A 24,518-nucleotide genomic window follows, 5' to 3' on the forward strand; every position below is an offset into this window, starting at 1 on the left:
CAGGAGATTTTGGAGCACTTCATGCTTCCATCTGCTGAAAAGATTTATGAAGATGAAGATTTAGTTTTTCAGCACGACCTGGTACCTGCTCACAGTACCAAAACCACTGGTAAATGGTTTACTGACCATGGTATTACTGTGCTCAATTGGCCTGCCAACTCTCCTGACCTGAACCCCATAGAGAATCTGTGGGATATTGTGAAGAGAAAGTTGAGAGACGCAAGACCCAACACTCTGGATGAGCTTAAAGGGGGGTGAAATGCTGTTTCATGCATACTGAGCTTTTTACACTGTCAAAGACTATTAGGATTAGGACTACTAGGATTCCTATCCTAAACATGGACAAAGTTTCAAACACTAAGTTGGACGTTTGATGGAGTATTTCTGTATAAAAAACACTCCTTCCAGTTTCTCAAAAGTTTCGGAGAGTTTTTTTCGAGTATGGGTCTGCTTGACGTCGATAGAACGGAAGGTCCTTGTATGTGCCGTACGGGCTCTTCTCCCGGAAGTGCGCGTGCGCGTGACTAGAGCGAAAGAGCATATGCACGCCCCATAAACACTCTCTCAGGTGCAGATCCACTCATCCGCGCAACACTTCTGACGCCGCGCTCTACTTTATTCCTATGGGTGACATCAAACGATTTCAACGCTTCAGCACAGCATTCCAGGAAGGCAGCGCTGCATTTGAACTGATTTGAACACAGTAATGACGAGAAGCGTCACAACTTCGCTTCAGTCGCGTCGCAAAAGTGGATCTCCACAGTCACTGCTGTCACAGGACTTCATGAAATCAACAAGAAGTGTGTTTTTGATGGAGCGGCCCCAGTGATAAAGGTTCACGGTCCTGCTTTGGAAGCAGGCGGTGAGTAAAACTGCTTCAAATGTCTACGTTGTTGGCTATCGTTGCGTAAGTAAACATCAGTAAACAACACGATCGTGTTTAGTTAATTTATCAATGGAGCATGCGATGTATGGTGTGTGTTTAAATACATTTGTTTAGCTGACTAATATGCGACCCCGTCTGTGAAACCCCGGCTAAAGTCACAAAATTTAATTATGAGATTTTGATCGTCAAAGTGCCATAGCCATAAAAATGACAAAAATAGGTAATTTGTGTTTATTGCTGTAAATTATAAATTATACTAAGGGGTTTGAGATACAATACTCAATTTTTAATTCATAACATTAGTTATGAAATTAGAAATTAGTGATTTTATTGACACTACACATTATACTTTTGCACAAAAAAAACTATCGGATGCGGGCTCCGGACCGGGCATCTCAGGGGGTTTTCAGCGCAACAAGACCAGCTGATTCGTATGTTATTTGGTTCAGGAACTTATTTTGTTTACCATGAGGAAGAGAAAGACATTAATATCAATCGGCACGAGTGTCAATCAGGTCATCGCGACGTACGTCGGGTTCAGATGACGGATGTCAGATGATCCGAAAGCATGCACATGCACGTCTCACCGCGCACAACTATTGAGTTGTCTTTCAAGTCTTGCGCTTGAACGGACAAACTCACACAAGAAGTAGCCTATGTCAACATGTCCATCTTAATGAGGATCCAAGCAGACATAGTCTGAATATGCCTTAAGTGAGCATACAGTCGAGAAAGCAACACCCCTGGGTCTTAAAGGAGCAGTAGCCTTTACTGCTGTCTGTTTAATGTCAAAGATGATAAGGAATAACTCACTGCTATTGATTGAATAGCTTTTGTAAGTTTAATAAGGATTCATATTTAATTTAAACAATTAAATATGCAGTAATTTTTCATTTGATTACTTTATTCAATTTATTTACCTAAAAACTAATGTTAGACCTACCTGAAAAGAAAAGAGCATTATTTTATTATCTTTGCTCAATAGCTGCTTGTATTTAAGTTATTTGTTCTTTTCTTTATTTTTATATGACAGTAGTCCTTTTTTCCATGAACATAGCAAATACCGAACCATACAGAAACCGTGAACCTGAAACTCTGAACCTAAAACCTTGATACAGAACGAATCATGAGTAATCTGTAGTTACACCCCTATAGCGTAACGTATGCGATGGGGTGCCACAAAATTTAGAAAAAAAATTTAAAGGGTGCCATGACTGAAAAAAGGTTGGGAAACACTGGATTAATGAATTACGTTATCTAGGCTATTTGACATGGCAGCACTTAAACGCGAGCAGGAACAGAAAATAGCTGATTGCTTAAACAGATTTTCCAATATTAATCTTGGTGGAATTACCCCGAATAATGATATAACCGGGTTTATTGAAGAAAGTGCAGGTTGAGGGTACATGAGGGTAAATAAATGATGACAATTTTTTTTTTTTTGGTTGAACTATCCTTCTCTTTATTTTTACTCCAGTACTGTACTTAAAGGTGGGGTAAGTCCATAGACAGTAAAAGAAATGGACAGAGCGATCCCATTGACGTCAACGGCGAAATAATGAAGTCAACCTAGGGACACTCACTTCCTGATGGCTGAGCGAACTGCGCAGGCTCAGACTAAGCTTGACGACGTAGATGTGACGTGAGCCTCCTGTCTGACAGCTGTAGGTCTTCTAGTAGTTGTGGAAAGTGAAAGCTGAATCACGTTTCAATATTTTCTCCCGTTGCTTTTGGCTCACTATGGGCTTCTCCCCATTCTTCTCCCTTGACTTTATCAGATTTTATGTCACCACGTCCCCCCAACTACGGTAATTTCTCAACTGTGCAACAGAGTCGCGTTGGTTATGTCGCAACTGTTAGCCTATTTTTTACAAAAACAGCTTCTGCGGGGCGATAGTGTAAGATACAAGGTAACGGAGCCTTTATGCATTGTCGTGTTTCTTTAGAAATAAACAATGGACAAATGGAGTCTTTAAACGTCTCAGATGTAAAGTTATTCACGGTCAAAGTGACTCAAAAATGAATGGGAGTCAATGGGATGTTAACAGCAGGTGATGGCTTGGTTAGCAATGGCAGCCCCTAGGGGTGGAACGCTTTCCGAGCGCTAGATTACCCCCTTGGGTAAGTCTTATTTCAAAACCGTTTTAGAAAAAGGACACGGGCCGAGTGGAATAACAAACTGGTAGCCAATCAGCAGGTAAGGGGCGTGTCTACCATTGATGGTGAGAAGAGCGCTCGCTCTCGCTCTGCACGTCATTATTCAAAACACACAAGTCACACATGACGGACATTAGCAGAGAGCTAGCCTAATATATGCTGCTTGAATATGCTCGTGTGTCATGTTCGCTTGCTAGTCCATTTGCGATCGTATTGTGTCTCACTTCAGCGATGATAAAGACCCGTATGGAGCATCTAAATCTTCTCACTGTGTGCTTCAAGCATCAGCTCACACAATGTCTCCGACAAGTAAGATTCTATACTCCTAATATATGTTTGTTTACTCTTTTCGTGATCTATATAACCCTTATCCAGTCATAATTGTAATATGTCGTTAGCTGGACTGTCATGCTTGTGTTCTATAGAGTTGTTCATGAGAACAGTTTGATCAGCACCGCTAATCTGGTGATAATTGTAATATGTCATCAGTTGGACTGTCGGCTCGTGCTATAGAGTTGTTCATGAGAACGGTTTGTGATCGCTATGACTCTAATCGTCTTAATTGTAATATGTTGTTAGCTGGACTGTGCTTGTGTACTATCGAGTTGTTCACAAGAACTGTTTGTGTTTTTGTGATAGAAGGGATGACCGTTTCATTGAATATTCGACCTGGATTAGATACACAGAGATTCTGCCATAGCCGTTGATGCCTCTGCTCTGGGTTACGTATGTGTGGGGCGGCGCTATCAAAATAGGGGCGAGACCCTTTTGGGGGTAGGGGCGTGTTTGTTTTGGTGATTTGAAATACCAACAACGGTTACCAGATAGCACTTACCTCACCTTTAATGTAACCCAGTAAAATAATTTGAGTTAGAGATTATCTACTGAAATGTAATATATTAATTGTTTTATATATTAATGACTTTTTCCATGGATATTTAATTTTATTAATAAAGTTATACAAATAATTTCAATTAATTGACTTGGTAATTGTTGCTACAATCAAGCTTTTGTGCCCCCAATTCATTTGAATGTTTTTGTGCTTTTTGGACATACGCATCATAATAAATAGGCTTGTTTTACAAAAAGAATTTTCCCATAAATGTGTCATATATCACTGAAAATGGGGAGAATCTCAGCTTTAATGTGGTATATGGCTCATATTCACGATAATTATGCATCAATTGTGTTGCAGTTTTAAAAATAAGCTTGTGTTTACATTGGAATTTCTCAAAAACATTATTTTCTGAGCCTGAAATTCAGCAAATCTTTAACATAGCCATGCTCAGATAATATTAGAGATATCAAGGTTATATTTTAACAATGTTCTTTACATTATGTAGGATGATTTTATGTAGAAAACAGTGAATCACAAAAAAAATGACTTTAGGAGGGTTTTCACAGACAGGGTCACATATGTCAGTTTGTTTATTGTAAAACCACCCCAAACATAAACCTAGGGGAGGTTCTCACAAAGCGTGCTTCTTCATTCAAATGCACTAACATTACTCCATTGTTTTTTTATACACTATCTGACGTGCAAAACAACTTTGCTTGCTACTGCTAAGGTTTAGTCCTATTCAATAGTCCATAAACAAAATAATGTCATCATATAACACGAGTAAACAAACGCAAATGTTGACAGGCCACTTAATACAGTACATACCACAGAGACGGGCAACCTGCTGCTGTTTCTCCTTTTCAATTTATTTCATCCTCCGGATCTGATTCTGCATCATATATGTATTGGTTGAATCTGATTGATAGCTATGCATCTTTTTCATGCATGACGATGTCAGCTTTCAGAAGCTCTCGTGCTGTAGCTCGGCGCTTGTGATTCTTTAGCTCTGCCCACACGTTACACCTCCAGCCGCTCATTTTTTCCAGAAAGACTCGGTACAGCTACAGCCTATTTTTCTTTTATAAATATAATAAAACTAAAGACTTTTTGGAGATATGAAGGATGCAATACTACTCTATAGGTACTCAAGATTGACGTGAGATTGACTGAAACTGAGTGTTTCACCCCCCCTTTAAGGCCGCTATCAAAGCATCCTGGGCCTCCATAACACCTCAGCAGTGCCACAGCCTGATGGCCTCCATGCCACGCCGCATTGAAGCAGTCATTTCTGCGGGATTCCGGACCAAGTATTGAGTGCATAACTGAACATAATTATTTGAAGGTTGACTTTTTTTGTATTAAAAACACTTTTATTGGTCGGATGAAATATGCTATTTTTTTTTAGATTTCAGGAGCTATGCCAAAATCATCAGTATTAAAACAATAAAAGACCTGAAATATTTCAGTTGGTGTGCAATGAATCTAAAATATATGAAAGTTTAATTTATTATCATTACATTATGGAAAATAATGAACTTTATCACAATATGCAATTTTTTTGATGAATCACATTTTCAAAAACTTTTTGTATGTAAATCTTAGAATCAGATTTGTGTTGCAAAAAGTACTTTTTATTGAAGAAAATAATAAGATCACTAGTTTACATATTACACAACAGCTTTGTCATACAACATTGGATCATCTAAATCTCCTCTCTGTATGCTTCAAGCGTCAGCTCACACAATGTCTCCGACAAGTGAGATACTATACTCCTAATATATGTTTGTTTACTCTTTTCATGATCTATATAACCCTTATCCAGTCATAATTGTAATGTCGTTAGCTGGACTGTCATGCTTGTGGTCTATATAGTTGTTCATGAGAACAGTTTGATCGCCACCGCTAATCTGGTCATAATTGTAATATGTCATTAGTTGGACTGTCGGCTCGTGCTATAGAGTTGTTCATGAGAACGGTTTGTGATCACTATGACTCTAATCTTGTCATAATTGTAATATGTTGTTAGCTGGACTGTGCTTGTGTACTATCGAGTTGATCATGAGAACAGTTTGTGTGTGTGTTTTTGTGATTGCTGTATCTTGTCATACTTGTAATATGTCGTTAGCTGGACTGTGTACTATCGAGTTGTTCATGAGAACGGTTTGTGTGTGTTTTTGTGATTGCTGTAACTCAGAACAGTTAATTACATGTTATTGTCACTTGTGAAATCCAGGATGACTTATCTATCAATATCAACCAGGCTAATTTCAATCCTGTGTTCTGCACTCCAGTGGCAAAAATACAGCATACCGTCATAAGCATAACCCATTCATAAACAGCAACTCTATATGGCATACTTTATCACTACTAAGATACAGTTACTATACAACAATTGTAGCATTGTCTACATGCACTCGAGCAGTATAATAGATCCTCGTGTCTGGAATAGATAATAGTAAATAATAAATAAGTACTAGTATTTTACTATTGTTACTAGTAAAACTCTACCAGATACCAGCAAGAACTGCAATAAAAACTGATCAGAAGTGCCGACATTTAAAATTTGCTACCACTAACAATGGAATAGTTCTGGGATATAACTGGTAAATAGTAGCAAAGGAATGATTACAATATATAATCTGTAAATACAGACTATTTGAATACTAGTGGCTAAGATAATAACTAGTAGTCTATCAATTAAGTTAAATAAGTACTCGTATAAATAGCCACTACTGAATAACTTTCAAAGCCTTAAAAACGTGCAGTTAAACAAGTAAAAACCAAAAGCTAAAGGCATATAGAGGCAGTACCTGGTGGGCAGTTGCATTCAGGTGGTGATACTTGACGGGCAGTCCTTATTCTAACCAATTCTTCGTAAGATCGCTGTCAGAATCAGATTAAACAGACAATAAATAAATAAATACAAATAAGTGAACAATGTGCCCTAAATGAATAGTAACCACATGCAGGTGCACTGGCCATACAGGTCTCATTAGACTACGGAGTGGACTGCTTCATTTTTGTGAGTAAAGAAAAATGTTCCGTTGACTTTAATTAGTTTTGGCTGTGAATGCATTACACACCTGTGATAGCAGTTCGTCCACTCGTGTCTGTAGCATTGAATTAAACTGATCCATAGAAACCCCAGGGCTTAAGAGCTGTGCGCCAATTCCCATTTCCAGATCTACGATCCTGTCTTTAATCTCCCTGGTCTGGTAACTCAGCAGAAAGCAAAAGGCGAAAGACAGAAGAGAAAACACAAATGGCATCACATCCACGGTAGCTCTAAGGCAGTGCTGCCGCCGCTTAGCTGAACCGGTTTCATTCTCCATTTTCGCCTCTTTTCTTGACTCTTTATTTTCTTCTAAACACCCCACTTCTCTCTCGTACTACTATGCGCAATCTCCAGTAGCGACGGGAGAAGAATGCGATTTTATGACTGTGTATTTTTTTGATCGGTCTCAAGACGACGAACTAGCCTAACGCGCGTCCTACGCACAGAACGGTGTGCGCTGATTCACTGACAGTGTACGCGGTGACTGGTTTCCCGGCTCGTGCTAGCCCTCCTCAAACTTGTACTACTGGAAATAAACCCATGCATGTACGCGTTGCGGTCTGAGGCTGAGGCTGAGGCATACGACTACCCCTGACAGATTTCGTGGCAAGAGATATTAAACCTCAGACGGGCGGCAAATGCTTTGCACATTCCACCAATCCACTCAACTCCGGATCAGCATAGAGAACCTTCGGAGCTCACAGAGACTGTGCCCTCTTTAAATCACCAGCTGGGTCTTATTGATATTTCTCATGTGAGGTAGTAAGCGAGTACAAAATGTTTAAAAATCCATGGAAAATTTAGGACATACTAATTCTATTTTCGAATACTATTTAGGACGGAAAGTATGCGAATTGGTACACACCGATAATAGTCTGTATCTTTATAGTAACCCTTCAGACCTTGATTGGCTTGTTGAAGTGTGTTTGATCAGGGTTGGGACAAAAATCTGCAGGACTGAGTCTAATCAAATAAGTTGATCTTGAATTGATGTATACTGCGCCATAGTGGTTGACATGTTGGGTTAATCAAAGTTTAACTTTTTTTATTATTATTTAATTTTTATTTTTTACTTATAACGTGTTTCTGCTATGACGACATTCTCCACCTTTAATCAGTCCAGTCATCTTAATCATCTAATCAGCTGTGAGCAAAGTGACATGATGCAATAAAGCCACTCCCCCTGTGAATCTCAGTTCACAGTGAAATAAATGTATTTGCCCATGTTTTTCTGCTAATTGTTTATCAGACCATTTGAAAAGACCAACAGCACAATCTAGTGTTCATAACATGTAGCGCACTCTACAGAGAGACGTCTATATCATTTATGGTACAACTACACCTTTAGTTATACCATTCTAGGTTTATTAAATCAGTTTGCCACTATTACTATGGAGCATCATTGTTGGAAGTGAATAATCATGTCTTGAAAACACTTTTGGTTCATTTTACTAACATTTTGGTGATGTAAACTGTCATGTATTTTTTGCTAAACAATGGTAATTTTCTTAAAATCTGAGGTTTCAGTACACTAATATAGACCACTCGACAGAGAGCGAAAAGAAGTGAGTGAATTCAGACACTGGTGAACACCTGCTTGTTATCACTGAAGGAAAGAGAAACATCAACAGAAAAAGTTGATTTCGTCAACGGAAGATAAAATAAGACATTAAATCTCTGAAGATCTCAGCAGAGGATTAAACAACTCCACAAACCGCATTATCAGCTTCACACATTACTAACCAGACTGACTTTATTTCTGTCTTGTTTTATTGTGTCTTCTGACGTTACCAGTGTGATTAGTGTTTGCTTTAGCTGGGCTCTTGAATCTTGACACAATAACATTAGATTTTTTCTCACTGCTGTAATGGTGTGTTTTCAATGCATTTGTTATAGCAAGCAAAGCTGAGAAAAACCATGAGTAGATTATGTTGACTATTTAATAATGGTTTGATTCACTAATGATTAGTCTTATCTACGAAGATGCATGATGCTTTATTTTTAATAAAAAATCATACCCTATAATTTTATAACTGCAGTGTTGCAACAACCAGATAATTTGTAGAGCATGGAAACAGTTTGTGGCCAAACATCTGACTCAATCTGACGCACATAGAGATCAAGAATCAGCGTATGAATCTGACACTCAAACTCCCAGCATGCATTGCGGCACGAATAAATTATGCTGCTGAATAGCGTGTTTTTTTCTTAATTCTTACTATTTGCCTTTATTTTTGGTGTTGTTTTTGTGTTGGCTTTTAGTAGTGTTTTGTGATGTTCAGAGTTGATCGGGTCAGGGTTTTTTTTTAATGGATTGTCACCATTGTTGAGATTCATATGCTGATTCTTCATGTCTATGTGAGTCTAAATGATACGGTTAGAGCAAATTATTCTAGTAAATCATGAATTTAAAAATCATTAACGGATTATAAATCAGCAGTTGATATTTTCAGAAATGTCCCAGTTTAGTAACATAAAATAAGGGTAAATGTATGCGTTTTTAAAAGAATGGGTTTAATTAGGTCTGAGACATTGGATGAGATTAACAAACTTCATCCCATTATGAGCATGTCACGAGCAGAACATAACCAACAACTTCTGACCAGATGTTTTCTTTTTGCTACAATGAATGTGTCTTAAAAACACTATCATTACAAAGTCCAGGTTCAAGAGCCCAACTGAAGCAAACACTGATCACGATAATGGTGACCAAATGTTTTCAATTAAACATCAACACCTAAAGATCTGTTAATTCTCAATAAAATCTTCTGTAGTCATCTGACATAAATAAAGTCAATCTGGTTAGTAATGTGTGAAGCTGGTACTGCTGTTTGTGGAGTTGTTTATTCCTCTACTGAGATCTTCAGAGATTTAGTGTCTTCTTTTATCTACAGTTGATTTCATCTAAAGCTGTGGCTTAAGTTAGTTGTAGTTCTTATGTTTATGTCCTTCAGTGATTCTTGTTAACAGGTGTTCTCAGTTATCACTTAATCAATCTCTTAATTATCTCAGGAACTTCAACAATGCTTCAATTACTCTAAAACACTGTAGTAAACTCTTCAGTGTTTATTAAAAACTGAAGATTTCGCTGTGGGGTTAAAAGGGTTTAAAGGTGTTAGATGAAAAAACCCACAGAGGGAGACGTAAATTAACAGTAAACAACTGTAAATTCATTTACGGATAAGTACTGTAAAAAACAGCAATTTACTGGCACCATAGCTGCCAGTAGATTACCGTTAAATCAAGGAAAAACGTAACAGTCAGATTTACTAAATGAATCAAGATATTTTCACTGAACTTTAATGCAAGTTAATAGAAAAAAGTTGTGCAAAGTCAGTAACTGATAAGGAGAGTAAATATTAAAATGACCTGTATTTATGTTGTTGCACAAGATGATATTGAAGAGATCTTTTAGTTGAATTCATTAGTTTTGTGGGTTACCATTGTGCTGAAGAGTAGAGCCTGTGCTTCTGTCCAGGATGACCAGAGAAACATTGATGATATGGTGCCTGATACTGTTTTGAACCGTTCATTGAGTAATTTATCAGATACGTGTGTGCTATTGCTCACAATGAACTGCAAAGATTGAAGTTTAAGTCATGCTTCTTCATTCTTTCACTACTACACCTTACAAATGTGAATCGACTCAAATGAAACAAGTTTACAGTACAAACACCGTATAAATACTAGTTTTAAAATGAGAACTGTTTGAAGCGATTAGTTTTCCAAATTAAAAGTTATTTCATGGGATTATTACGGTAAAATACTGTTAAAACAGGAGAGCTGTATATAAACAGTACAGGGCTGTAAATTAACAGTACATTGCTGGCAACCACAACTGCCAGTTGATTACAGTTATTTTACAGCACTTTTTTTACAGTGTACAGAAAGGCTACACAATAAAGGATAAAACTTTATGGATATTACATGTGTAGTAACTCTCAGGTGGATTTAAATAAATGTATACACGCACTACGCCACCCTGGGAATTTCACCCAAGGAAAATAATGTCAAAGGACACAAGTTCGTTCACATAATCAGACGCTCCGAAACATGGATAATAACAATTCACAAAACAATACACTTTATTCAATCACAATCATATAAAAACAGTCATTTAAAACACAGCCAGCCATAAGGGTTTGGCTCTTGAAGCCAAATCACACAAGGGTCAATAAATTGGGGCTTACCAGCAGGGTCAGGCTATCGGAAATTGAATCTGCCTACAGCAGAAACATTTCTTTCACCAGTGCACACAGTCACAGACGCACAACACTCTCTACTGATGGACACAGCACACAGTGAATAAAGCACCACCACCGTTAGAAAGAAATAGAGCGGGCCTCCCTGCCTTTGGCACCCAGACCCTGTAACACAAAACAAACTGGACAAAAATGTCACAATCATATACAGAAATATTAAAGAGAGAGGAAACTGTATTGCTGGATTGACAAGGAGAAACGTTAAATGAAAATACAAAGAATGGTGTAAAACAAAAACAGTGTCACCACTATAATCTTTCAATAGCTACTAAATCAAATGAAAACAAAAGGGTTGACAAATTGAAATCAACAAAAAAATGCCACTAATTATATAAAATGGAAAACCAAAACAAACAAAAAAACAGGAATAATACACCTGGCCAAATGTAGACAAAGAAAATAGAAATCAACTAAATAGTTGAAAATACAAATAAAAAAAAACAGAATACCACTCCAGGCTAAATATAAATGAAAGAAGTTCAACAAAACAAAAGAAACAACCTAATAATTAAATCAAACAAATTAATCACTCCAATCATAGGGTAGGACGTTTCCAATGTTTCCTTGACCGGTGTTGTGTAATATTCAGTTCCTGTGAAGAACTGTTCCAGTGGGTGGAGTAATCATGAATATTCATGATAGTTCTCGCGTTGTGGGCGTGGCCTTGAGACAACGCAAACTAACGGAACTGAATATTCAGCACGCTCCTCAAATCGCTACCTGTTTCATGGATAATTCAAAAGGATAATGACGTTACAATACTAGGCATTAACTGCACTGTTTGTGTAATATGATCAATCGTCTGAGTTGGTTTTCCTGACATTTTAGGCGTTCAGATAAATAGATAAGGACCCAGAGCAAACAATGAGTGAATCGTCTACATTATTCATTATTTGTGTCCTAATAAAATGTTTAAAAACTAGCTTGGTGTGAGTTTCTTGTTAATTATATTAGCCAGTGTTTCTGTTAACATACCTGCTGAGGAAAATGTTTTATTAATCTTGTCGTTATGATTAACATTGCAATAAAGTGCAGTGCAGAAAGCTTTAAAGCATTGTTCTGATGGATGGCCATTCTTCTTGGGCATAGACCAGAGGCTACTATTTTTAAAAGGGAATAGGAAAAATATAGGCTACACATGTCTTCATCATCAATGTCATAATGAATTCATGTTGCTTTTGTTATGCATATATTCATCATCATATCCTAAAGTTACTGTCTGTTTTAGATGTAAGAGCTGAAGTATATATATACACAGAATATACCGAATACACACACACACACACACACACACACACATATATATATATATATATATATATATATATATATATATATATATATATATATATATATATATATATATATATATATTATATTATATATATATATATATATATATATATATATATATATATATATATATATATATATATAATTTTCAATATACACTAAATACAACTATTCTATTAGAATTTTCACCTTGTTAGGTCTATGGACCTATAAAATCTAACAGGGTGGACATTTTTAAGCTAAGCTAACCTTCTACAACCCTCTATAACCTTCTATCTATGTCAGATATGTTTTACATTTTTTATCTGACAAGCATTCTTCAAAACATAGCTTTATAAACAGGGTGGATCTTTAAGAGTGAGATAACATTTCAAAAACTACAAAAAAGGAAGGAGTGAGAGTTGAAGATTACTTCAGTTTGTACAGTTGAATTCCTGCAGGACAAAGACAAATACATTTCTTAATTTACGAAAATGGTCTCCATGGAATGGTCTTTTTTGGAAGTCGAGAAAGTACGTACTAACAGGGTGTAAGATGACTTCAGGGACACGGCAAATTAGGAAAATTGTTAAATAAATAAATAATAAATAACTATAGTTTCACATGATTAATATATATGATTAGAGGTAGTTTAGCCACTGCAAATAAAAAATCAGGTCTCCAACTGAAAATTTTCTAGTAACTGATCACATCTCAATTTTTCATTTAGCCAAATTTAAGTGTATTCTACAACATAGTCTAAAAATATTTTTAGTATTTTTATTTTTTTTCCTTTTCATGGTTTAGTTCTTGTGAAAGTTGATTACTTGATTACTTCATCATGCACAGAGGACATGATGAAATTGAATGCATATATCAAAAAAGTTTGTAAAATACAAAATAGTATTTTTAGTGTCTATTATGCTATATCTGTTTAAGTGATAAAGAAGAGTTAAATATATAATTTAAGCCATTTCTTATAAATATGTTGCTCATTTTAAAGAGAATATGAAAAAGTAAATCATAGAGACAGAAAGTATAGCAGCAGGTGTAGCCTATATGTAAAGATTTTGCTTTGATAAAGCTTTAAAAATATGTGTGGTACAAGTAAATCTACTATTAAAATTATAATTAAAGCCTCAGAAATGAAATAAAAAAGCTATAAAGACATGAAAAAAATGTGTGTTAGCCTAGACCATAGACTGTAAAAAAAATATGGACGTAGTGTCCGTGACGTCACCCATAGGCTTCTGATAAGCCGTTCTGAAGCTTAAAGTAGAGTCGAGCTGGGCTTTGCCATCTTGTGAGCGAGTCAGCGCGCGTGCCACTCCCGGATAACAGAAAATGGGCAAAAAGGCGGGATGTGCGCGGAGCTGAGGTGACGCAATAACTATAGACGGCGGATAAATGGCTATCCACTTGTAACCACGCCCTTAATTATGCAGAACCTTAAGGCTTTATATAACGTAAACGAATGAGTTATAAAAAAATTCACCCCCCTCAGAGTTGTCATGAAGATCAACATTAGCCTTATAAGCCAAAACCACAATTTGTACCAGGCTGTAAACATGTTTTTTTCTGATTTAAAGTTGAGAATTTTAACATGGGGCTCAATGAGATTCTGCTCCCTTCTGGAGCCTGTCCCTAGTGGCCAGTTGAGGAATTGCAGTTTACATTACTTCCGTATTGGCTTCAAGAGAGATCGCGGGAGGTTGCCGCTTGGCCTAGACGAGTGTAGGTTATTCACTCATACATTGCTCTTAAATAAGACGAAACATCTGAATGCCTAATCAATCTTGCACAACAACTCAGACGATGTAGCCTATCACATTACACAAACTATTCAATTGTACTAAAATTCTAAACAATTGTTTTTTAAAAAGTTAACTGACTGTTGCAGTAAATGCCTAGTATTGTCACGTCATTATCCTTTTGAATTATCCATGAAACAGGTAGCGATTTGAGGAGCGTGCTCAAATTAAAGCCTAGTTCACACTGCCCGATTTTTGCCCAGATTTTGAGTCGCCGACAGGTTTTGCGAAATCGCCGACAAATGCCCGAGATCACAGGCAAATCGGTGCTCGTGCACGCGAGTGACAATCACGCAGTGTGAATAATCAAAGATGCGATCAGAGAGAATCGCCGACAAGTCGCCGACACCGGTGAGATATTTGGCATGCTAAATATCTGGACCTGTCAGCGATTCAAACTCCTGCTGTGTGAACTGCGTTCTGACTGAAAATTACATCGGCGATGACCGACAGCCAATGAAAGAGTGAGATACCAGGCAGCAGGACGTTCAGGGAGAAGTTATAGAGCAGAATTTCAGTATTTTAATAGATATATTTACAATTCTATCAAACAGAAACAAAGGCCAAACATTTGCACATCCAGCCACAGCAGCAGCACATTACAAAATTATTTATTTACCTCAAACTGTTTTTGCAGAACACAATCCTGGCTCCCTCTGTCTCTCCAACAATTTCTTCCGCCATAATCTTTTTTTTCTTTTTCTCCACAAATCAGCGCACATACAGTTTGAAGCAAACGTTGTGCAGTTTATCATTTTAAACAACAATTCAAAGTCTCGCGCGAGAACTCCGGTCTGACGCACGTGTGATCTCGCGTTGTTTACTCGGCACAACGCACGTATGTTTGGGAAACGTAGTTTGCGCACCGGAGAGAGAGAGCGTTGTCGGCGATTTTTCCTCTTGTTCAGTCATGCAGTGTGAACTCCTCTGTCGTCAAACCATCGTGCAGTGTGAACACAGCAGTGACTGAATGATAGGCCAGATAGTCATGCAGTGTGAATAGAGCAGTGACCCGATGAGTTTCAAAATCGTGCAGTCTGAACTAGGCTTAAGCCTAGTTCACACTGTCCGATTTTTGCCCCGATTTTGAGTCGCCGACAGGTTTTGTGAAATCGCCGACAAATGCCCGAGATCACAGGCAAATCGGTGCTCATGCACGCGAGTGACAATCACGCAGTGTGAATAATCAAAGACGCGATCAGAGAGAATCGCCGACAAGCCGCCGACGCCGGTGAGATATTTGGCATGCTAAATATCTGGACCTGTCGGCGATTCAAACTCCTGCTGTGTGAACAGCGTTCTGACTGAAAATTACACTGACAGCCAATGAAAGAGATACAGGGCAGCAGGAGGTTCAGGGAGGAGTTATAGAGCATAATTTCAGTATTTTAATAGATATATTTACAATTCTATCAAACAGAAACAAAGGACAAACATTTGCACATCCAGCCACAGCAGCAGCACATTACAAAATTATTTATTTACCTCAAACTGTCTTTGCAGAACAAAATCCTGGCTCCCTCTGTCTCCCCAACAATTTCTTCCGCCATAATCTTTTTTCTTTTTCTCCACAAATCAGCGCACATACAATTTGAAGCAAACTTTGTGCAGTTTATCATTTTTAATAACAATTCCAAGTCACGCGCGAGAACTCCGGTCTGACGCACGTGTGATCTCACGTTGTTTACTTGTCACATCGCACGTGTGTTTGGGAAACGTAGTTTGCGCACCGGAGAGAGAGAGAGTTGTCGGCGATTCTTCCCAAGGGGGTAATCTAGCGCTCGGAAAGCGTTCCACCCCTAGGGGCTGCCATTGCTAACCAAGCCATCACCTGCTGTTAGCATCCCATTGACTCCCATTCATTTTTGAGTCACTTTGACAGTGAATAACTTTACATCTGAGACGTTTAAAGACTCCATTTGTCCATTGTTTATTTCTAAAGAAACATGACAATGCATAAAAGGCTCCATTACCCTGTATCTTACACTATCGCCCCGCAGAAGCTGTTTTTGTAAAAATAGGCTAACGATTGCGTCATAACCAACGCGACTCTGTCGCACAGTTGAGAAATTACCGTATAGACCTGAGAAGACGCTCGCAGGCAATCTTTTACTGTCTATGAGACAGTCGGAGGGACGTGGAGACATGAAGTCTGATAAAGTCAAGGGGGAAGAATGGGGAGAAGCCCATAGTGAGCCAAAAGCAACGGGAGAAAATATTTAAACAACGTGATTCAGCTTTCACTTTCCACATCTACTAGAAGACCTACAGCTGTCAGACAGGAGGCTCACGTCACATCTACGTCCTCAAGCTCAGTCTGAGCCTGCGCAGTTCGCTCAGCCATCAGGAAGTGAGTGCCCCTAGGTTGACTTCATTATTTAGCCGTTGACGTCAATGGGATCGCTCGGTCCATTTCTTTTACTGTCTATGATTCTTCCTCTTGTTCAGTCATGCAGTGTGAACTCCTCTGTCATCAAACCATCGTGCAGTGTGAACACAGCAGTGACTGAATGATACCCCAGATAGTCATGCAGTGTGAATAGAGCAGTGACCCGACGAGTTTGAAAATCGTGCAGTCTGAACTAGGCATTAGTTTGCGTTGTCTCAAGGCCACGCCCACAACGCGAGAACTATCATGAATATTCATGATTACTCCACCCACTGGAACAGTTCTTCACAGGAACTGAATATTACACAACACCGGAAAAAAAGAAGAAAAAAGAAAATATAAAAGGGAAAAATCAGCACAAACAAAACAGCAACGCTATCCGTGGACAGGACGTGAGACACGCCCAAACTAGCGGTCAACGCGCCCGGTGTTTTGGGGAGAACACCTGAAACACAAACAAAGTGTTACAGTTATATGTTAATGCTTTACAAATTATACGCGATTTATACGCGCGTTCTGGTGTGCCCTCTGCCTAAACTTCGTGAATGCCCATTTAGACAATGATGAAATGATGCGTGCATAATCAGGGGCATACACACAACAACGGCAGCCACCACAACAGTGGTGTGAGACCACTGTTGTGGTCTCTCATGTCATACAGGAATAGCAGTCAAGCAATCGGAGCTCACTATTAAGCAGAAACATGCAACCAGCGTCATTTAGTTACTACATTTAGAACGAATGATCTATAACTCTCCCACAAGCTCCTACCTTTCTCCGATGTCCACATCTGATGCCGGAAGCAGCCCAAATACTTTTTTTTTATTATTATTATTAAGAGAACATATGAATTACAACATTGAATCCAACATACAACAAAAAAGCTTCACAGGACAGTAGCCACATGTTTTCAACAAGGTTAACAAGAAAAAAAATAAAAAAAAGCTATAAAAAAAATAAAAATAAAAAGATTTAATAAAAAATTAAAAAATAAACAAATGATAAAAATAATAAAGACAAGTATTTCTTCCTTTTTCTTACTGACAAATTCAATATTCATATAAATTGTTGAGCATAGTGGGGACATTAGATTATAAAGAATTCATCCATAAAGTTTAACAAGGTGTCATTCTTTTTGTTTTTAATTAATTGTAAAGCTTTGTTCAGCAATTCCATCTCTTTTAAAAAATAAACTACATTTAGGGACAGGCAAATTTTTGTTTATGAATATAATATTTACCATGCAAGATGTAGAAGTTCACCACAAGTTCAATCATTTAGCTTTTGTTTGAGAAAGAGCATATAACGTCTTTTAGAGATAATTTATAACTCACATTAGCCCAAATACTCCTCGCTGCAGACTGTAGCGCGGTGACGTCACGAATATTGCGTCACGTATGTGTTAGCACGCATGCGCAAAGTGACGTTTCGACAAATTTTTTATTTTTTTTATTGAACATTTAACAGAACAGAAACACAATCCAATTACCATAACAGAAAATGCATTTGGAATGCTAGGGGGATATAAAAAAATTACAGGAATACATTAAAAAGTTTACATGCTTGCAAAATTCTTATAGCTTTTTGTTTCTTTGAGGGTAATATAGATTCCATATAATAGTTCACTTCATTTTTAAATGCTATAAAACATGTTTTTTTACCTGAAAATTTACATTTGTGGATATGGAATTTGGCCATTAAAATAATAAAATTTATAAAATAAGTGCAAACCTGTTTATCTTTGGAGTTTACAAAAATGCCTAAAAGAACATCTTTCCATTGTAAAATAAAATTTCCATCAACATTTTCAACAATAAAATCAAGTGCATTTTGCCAAAAAAAAAGACACATAAGGGCAGTGCCAAAATAAATGAACAGCTGTTTCCGGTTTCTGCATGCAAAAACTACAACTTACATCTATATCTTTTTTAAATTTAATTAAATAATGTTTAGCTGGGTAGATTTTGTGGAGAAGCTTAAAAGACACTTCTTTAACCTTATTTGTTAATAGATACCTATTAGGCAGAAGCCAGACTTTTTTCCAATCCACATTACTTATAAATCGATTCCAATATGCAATTACATTTGGTTTTGACACAATATAATTTTGGAATAGTGCTCTTATTGATCTATTATAATTATTATAGGAGAAACATATTTTACCTACAGGCGAATGGTTTGGTGAGAGGCATGGAGGTTGCTGAAAATTTACTCTTTTTTGTTGTTTATACAACATACATATTTTAGAAGAGATTGCACCAAAAACAGAAGAAAATTCCTTTGGTGTTATAGGAATATTCACCTTTTTGATGAATTCTTCATATGTAAAAAGAAGGCCATCAGAGTTAAACAGCTGATCTACCAAGACAATATTATTATGAAACCAATTTTTGTAGAAAATAGACTTTTGTTTATATAAAATATCCTTATTATTCCAAATAATGTAATGGTGTGGTGAGAAGTTGTGTTTGAAAATCAGATTCCATGCAAGAAAAGCTTGACGATGAAATGCTGAAAGCTTCACCGGTATTTTGTTGATATCAAAATTACAAACAAGAAAGAAATGTATGCCACCTAAGTTGGATAAAATATGAAAGGGAATTATATTCCAAATGGAGGCTGGATATTTAACAAATTGTCTGATCCAGTTAACTTTAAATGTATTGTTTAATGTAGTAAAGTCTAGGAAGTTAAGGCCACCATTTTCATATGAGTTCATTAAAATAGTTTTCCTTATATAATGTATCCTATTATTCCAAACAAAATTAAAGAGCATCTTATCAATCTCTTTTGATATTTTATTATCAACATGAAGAGCCATAGATGTATAAGTTACCCGAGATATACCTTCTGCTTTGCAAATTAAAACTCTCCCTCTTAACGATAAATCTCTTGAAAGCCATTGGTTTAACTTCTTTTGGGTATTTTGAATAACAGGATTAAAATTTAATAAACTTCTATTTTGCTGATTCTTATTTACGATAATTCCTAGGTATTTTACTTCTGTTTTAACTGGAATATTACAATAAGACGCCACAGAACATTCTTTAACTGCCATAAGTTCACACTTCTTTGCATTTAAATAGACACCTTTAGAAAGCTTTCTGCTTTAGAAAACTCTTCTATAACATTAATTGCGATGGGGATTTGATTTTCATTTCTAAGAAAAAGGGTGGTATCATCTGCTAATTGCGTTATAACTAAATCTTTATTCATAATAGACATACCTTTAATCGCACTAGCTTTAACATGATTTGCAAGGAGTTGGCTTATTATCAAAAATAAATATGGAGAAGCAGGGCAACCCTGTCTAATCCCTCTAGATACATTAAATCTACGAGAGGTGCCACCTAACAACTTAATTGAACTGTTACAGTTTTTGTAAAGGGTCTTGATTGCATTAGTAAAAAAAAAATCCAAAACCAAATTTTAAAAGTGACTCAAAAATAAACTGATGCTCTACAGAGTCAAAGGCCTTACAGAAATCAAGAAAAAGAATAAATCCATTGTCCACATTAAATTCAGGATAATCCAGAATATCTAACACTAATCTTATATTGTTTGTAATATGCCTGTTCCTCATGAATCCAGACTGTGTTTCTTCTATAATTGAGTCTAACACAGATTTAAGTCTTTTAGCAAAAATCATGGCAAATACTTTATAATCATTATTGAGTAAACTAATTGGACGCCAATTGTCAAGAAAAAATAAATCTTTTTTTGGTTTGGGAAGTAGTGTGATTAACCCTTGAGTTAATGTGGGAGGAAGGCACTGATTTTTAATACTTTCATTAAACATTTTGAGTAAAAATGGGGCCAAATCATCAGCAAATACCTTATAAAATTCCCCAGTCAAACCGTCAGTACCTGGCGATTTATTATTATTTTTCAAATTGTTAATTGCCTTGATCACTTCGTCAACAGAAATAGGCATATCACAACGTTCACTTTCGTTTTTGTCAATAGCCTTCACCTCTATAGAACTCAAAAAAGCATCAGATATAGTTGGAGAGTAATTAGAGGTATATATTTTCTTATAAAATTCACAACAATATCTAAATAGTAGTTTATGGTCCTTTGTTATAACCCCATTCACATTTAGTTGACTAATGTTATTATTAATGCGGTGTCTCTCTAAATTAAAGAAGTATTGCGAATTTTGCTCGCCTTCTTCGAGCCAACGTCTCCTTGATCGAACAAATGCACCTTCAGCTTTCCTTCTATAGAGTTCATCAAGTCTAATTTGCAAATCTGATAGTAATAATTTTTCATCATCTACTAAACTGTCTGGACATTTATTTGATAACTTTGTAATTTCAGCAATAATATTGGTTTCTTCAACTGTTCTGTATCTGGCTAATCGGCTTCCAAATTTTCTTAAATATTTAGTGACCTCAAATTTCAGAAGTTCCCAATTTGAACAAAATTAATTCTCTTTGTTAGCTTTACCACAAAAATTGGCATATCAGTCTAGAGATCTCTCTTTTTACCTCATCATACAGTAACAATAAATTGTTGAGTTTCCAGTATGATCCATTGTTTAGACAGTTTGTGTTAGATATCTTAATATTAATACTTATAGCTTTATGGTCTGTTAATGGAGAAGTAATATCAACTACTACATCATCTTTATTTAAGTTCTCAGACACTAACCAAAAGTCTATTCTAGACTGACTGGACCCTGTTTTATTGCTCCAAGTAAATGATTTATTACGTGGAAATTTGGCTCTCCAAATATCTATGAGATTGAATTTATCCATGAAGTTTTTGAGACTATTGTTATTTATATTTGGTCTACCTGGTGGCCATTTATCAACTGAACCATCCAACACAATATTAAAATCCCCTCCAAGTAATACAGTGGCATTTGGATACTTATTTAGCCAAACAATAAGTATATTTTCAATGGATTCAAAAAGATTATTGTTACCCTGACTGTGATTATATCCATATAAATTCCCCAAGATTAATATATTATCAACATATTTAATTACTTGGCAAATAAAATGTCCTGCAGGATCGCATTGTGTATGTAAAACAACTCCATTAAATCTATTATTTAAGGTAATAACTCCAGCTGAATGTTCAGACCCGTGAGAAAACCATACCGAATTACCCCATTGTGATGTCCAAAATTTACTGTCCTCTTTAATTGAGTGTGCTTCTTGTACAAAACAAAAATCTGTCCTAAATTGTTTAGCATAAAGAAAAAGAGCTTTCCTTTTAACGTTATTTCTTAGCCCCCTAGCATTAAATGAAATAAAAGATAGATAAGACAAACTAGTTAAAGAGTAAACCGTTGAATTTACTGATCAATCAGTAAACACTTGAAATCAAAGTAGTATCAAGATGAGCACCTTTAGCAACACTAAATAAATATTAGGAAAATAATAACTCAAAAACACCACGCTGGCTGTCAAAACGTAAATGTTCTCTTTAAACTTTCAGAATATTATGAAAGAATAAACGAACAGTATTTAAATACTGCGAAACATTCCAAAGGGCAGGTCACTGAAGTCTCGACCCGAACTTGAGAGTAAACTGCTGGTAGCCTACATAATATCCGTAAATATTATAGATTTAGCAGCAATGGAAATCAACAATATCGAGATCAGTCCTTTGTCTGCTCCTCTCACACTGTCACTTCAGTACCATCAATGAATCCGCGACCTCCGACAAAGTAAGCAGACTTTCCATCATCTTCTGGCTGTGAAGCGAATGATTTTTGCACGGGGCCTCTTTTCGTTAGGGTGCTTCGTGCCCAGTCGGTGAGCGACATCTCTAGCATCTGGTAGTTTCGTCGCTTCATGTGGAAGCAATTCATGGCATACACGGATGACTTCTTCTCGCACGTTCTCTTTGACCACCTCTGGCAATCCGTGTAGCCGCAGGTTCCAACGCCTTCCGTACCGCTCTAAATCCGTTACCCGACTCAAGCACAGCCTGGTTGTCTGTTCACCCCTGTCGATCCGTTTTTCCACGTACAGCATTTTGCTCTTCAGCTCTTTTATTTCTGCACAGGCGGTTTGCACCATCGACTCCAGAGCATCACTTCGTGTATTAATGAGATTAGCGAGCGTCGTGATTATTTCATCGAAGTTCGATTTCCCTGTTTTCAGGTTGGAGAATGTTGGCTCTTTTGCAAGTGGAGGTTTAGATGGAGTTACAGGGAATGGCGGAAATTCGTCTTCATCTTCCATCATATGTTTGTCTCGAATCAAACCACCTTCGTAGCTATGATCGTTATTAGCAGACACATGTGAATCAGTCTTCCCGGAGTCACTGGCTCTTTTTTGTGCTGGTTTGGGCATGTTTCAAGTAAAAAATATCTTACATACGAAAACGTATAGAAATTTTGTTGACAGCTACGTTAATGACTTTCCTATTAAAAGTTGGTGCCAAGAGCTCAAAATATTTGACTATTCACTCCATGAAAAGTGGGATTTTCGTCAGTAAGCGGCACTGTAGATTGTCGTGGAAGATCAGGTTTACGACTGTACACGGCAGTTTGCAGGCGACACCGAAAACTGCCGTGAATTGTCAGAAATTGACGTGGGCCTTGCTTGGCAGTTGTCCCCCCCAAGACCCCCCTTCCCTTAACTCCAGGGGAGGCTTTAACATGTAAATGAACATGCTGTGAGCTATACAAATGCAAATCAGGGTAGCAGGAGTTTTAATATGGAGCTAGAAATATGACAAAATGATCTGAATTTGAATTGAATAAATCTGAATTATTGACAAGTGTAATCTAACAAAACTGAATATTATGTTGCATTTTACATAGTTCTGAATTTGAATTTTTTAAAATGTTGAATAGAACCTTTGAAATTGAACACATCTGAAATGTTTTTATGTCGAAATTGTTTAGACATGTATTTTCAAACAGCAGATATTTTGTTCTGAATTAATCGACTGGAAATATTCCGTTTTTGAAAATACAGATTCAAGATTTCAGATGAAGAAGAAATTCAGATCATCAAATTCAATATTCTAAAATTCAGATCATCAAATTCAATATTCTAAAATTCAGATCATCAAATTCAATATTCTAAAATTCAGATCATCAAATTCAATGTTCTAAAATTCAGATCGCAGAAATTCAGATCTTACAGAAAGTAGGCCAGAGGTCATCAGGGAAGAGTAAAGGATGTCAGAAAAATCCAATGGAGCACCATATCTGATCATTTCATTTCCTATTTGTAATGGAAGAAAGAGAAAAGATCAAACAACCCCTTTATACTTTTTTGTTTATTTTAAATTAATGCACAGTAAAAGATATTTCGGCTAGATTTCTCATTTTTCGTGCGTGATTTACAAATCGCTGATTAGTGAAGAAAATCTAAGCGTTTGACGTCATCTGTCGTTCTCAAGCGTTGAATCCAAAATCGCCCCCATAAACCCTCACTATTCCCTACTTTAGTCCACTAATACAGTTAACTCGAAAAAGTGAATGAATGTAGATGAATGAGTTTTCTTTCGGGGGTGGGGGGTGAAGTTGTTAACAATAATAATGCTCTAATGATGCGTGACCTATTTTTTAACAGTCTATGGCGTGACAGTCACAGATCACTGTAGCCCTCGGTTCAAACAAACGGCAGCGCTCATGACATGAACCAATCACCTCTGCTTTACAGCACGAGAGAAATCATGAATGAACACACAGGGCTGACTATAAGGGCTCCACATTATCTTTGTCTGGGACAAATCAAAGAGGGTTTTACTTTCCCGACAGGACAAATAAAACATTAAAATAACCAGATAATTTATTTATTATTATATTCAATGTAAACAGCGACTGATAATGGAGTGGATCTCTGGTAACAAAGTCGCGTTGAGGCTGGCGCT

The 24,518-nt window shown here is 36.8% G+C and overlaps 1 protein-coding gene across 1 annotated transcript in view; it reads right to left on the bottom strand.

The window, feature by feature from the left end:
* LOC137058526 (collagen alpha-1(XXV) chain) overlaps positions 1–7,657 on the bottom strand; it is an 800,473-nt gene extending 792,816 nt beyond the window's left edge. Inside the window, exons 1-2 of the mRNA XM_067431845.1 lie at positions 6,968–7,657; positions 6,695–6,767 (exon numbers count right to left, since the gene is read on the bottom strand). Coding sequence (XP_067287946.1) covers positions 6,695–6,767; positions 6,968–7,216 — 322 coding nt within the window. The 5' untranslated portion in view covers positions 7,217–7,657. The remainder of the gene's footprint in view (positions 1–6,694; positions 6,768–6,967) is intronic.
* Positions 7,658–24,518: the final 16,861 nt, after the last annotated feature.

Source organism: Pseudorasbora parva, chromosome 1, assembly GCF_024679245.1.
Source record: "Pseudorasbora parva isolate DD20220531a chromosome 1, ASM2467924v1, whole genome shotgun sequence".
Classification (NCBI taxonomy): Eukaryota; Metazoa; Chordata; class Actinopteri; order Cypriniformes; family Gobionidae; genus Pseudorasbora; species Pseudorasbora parva.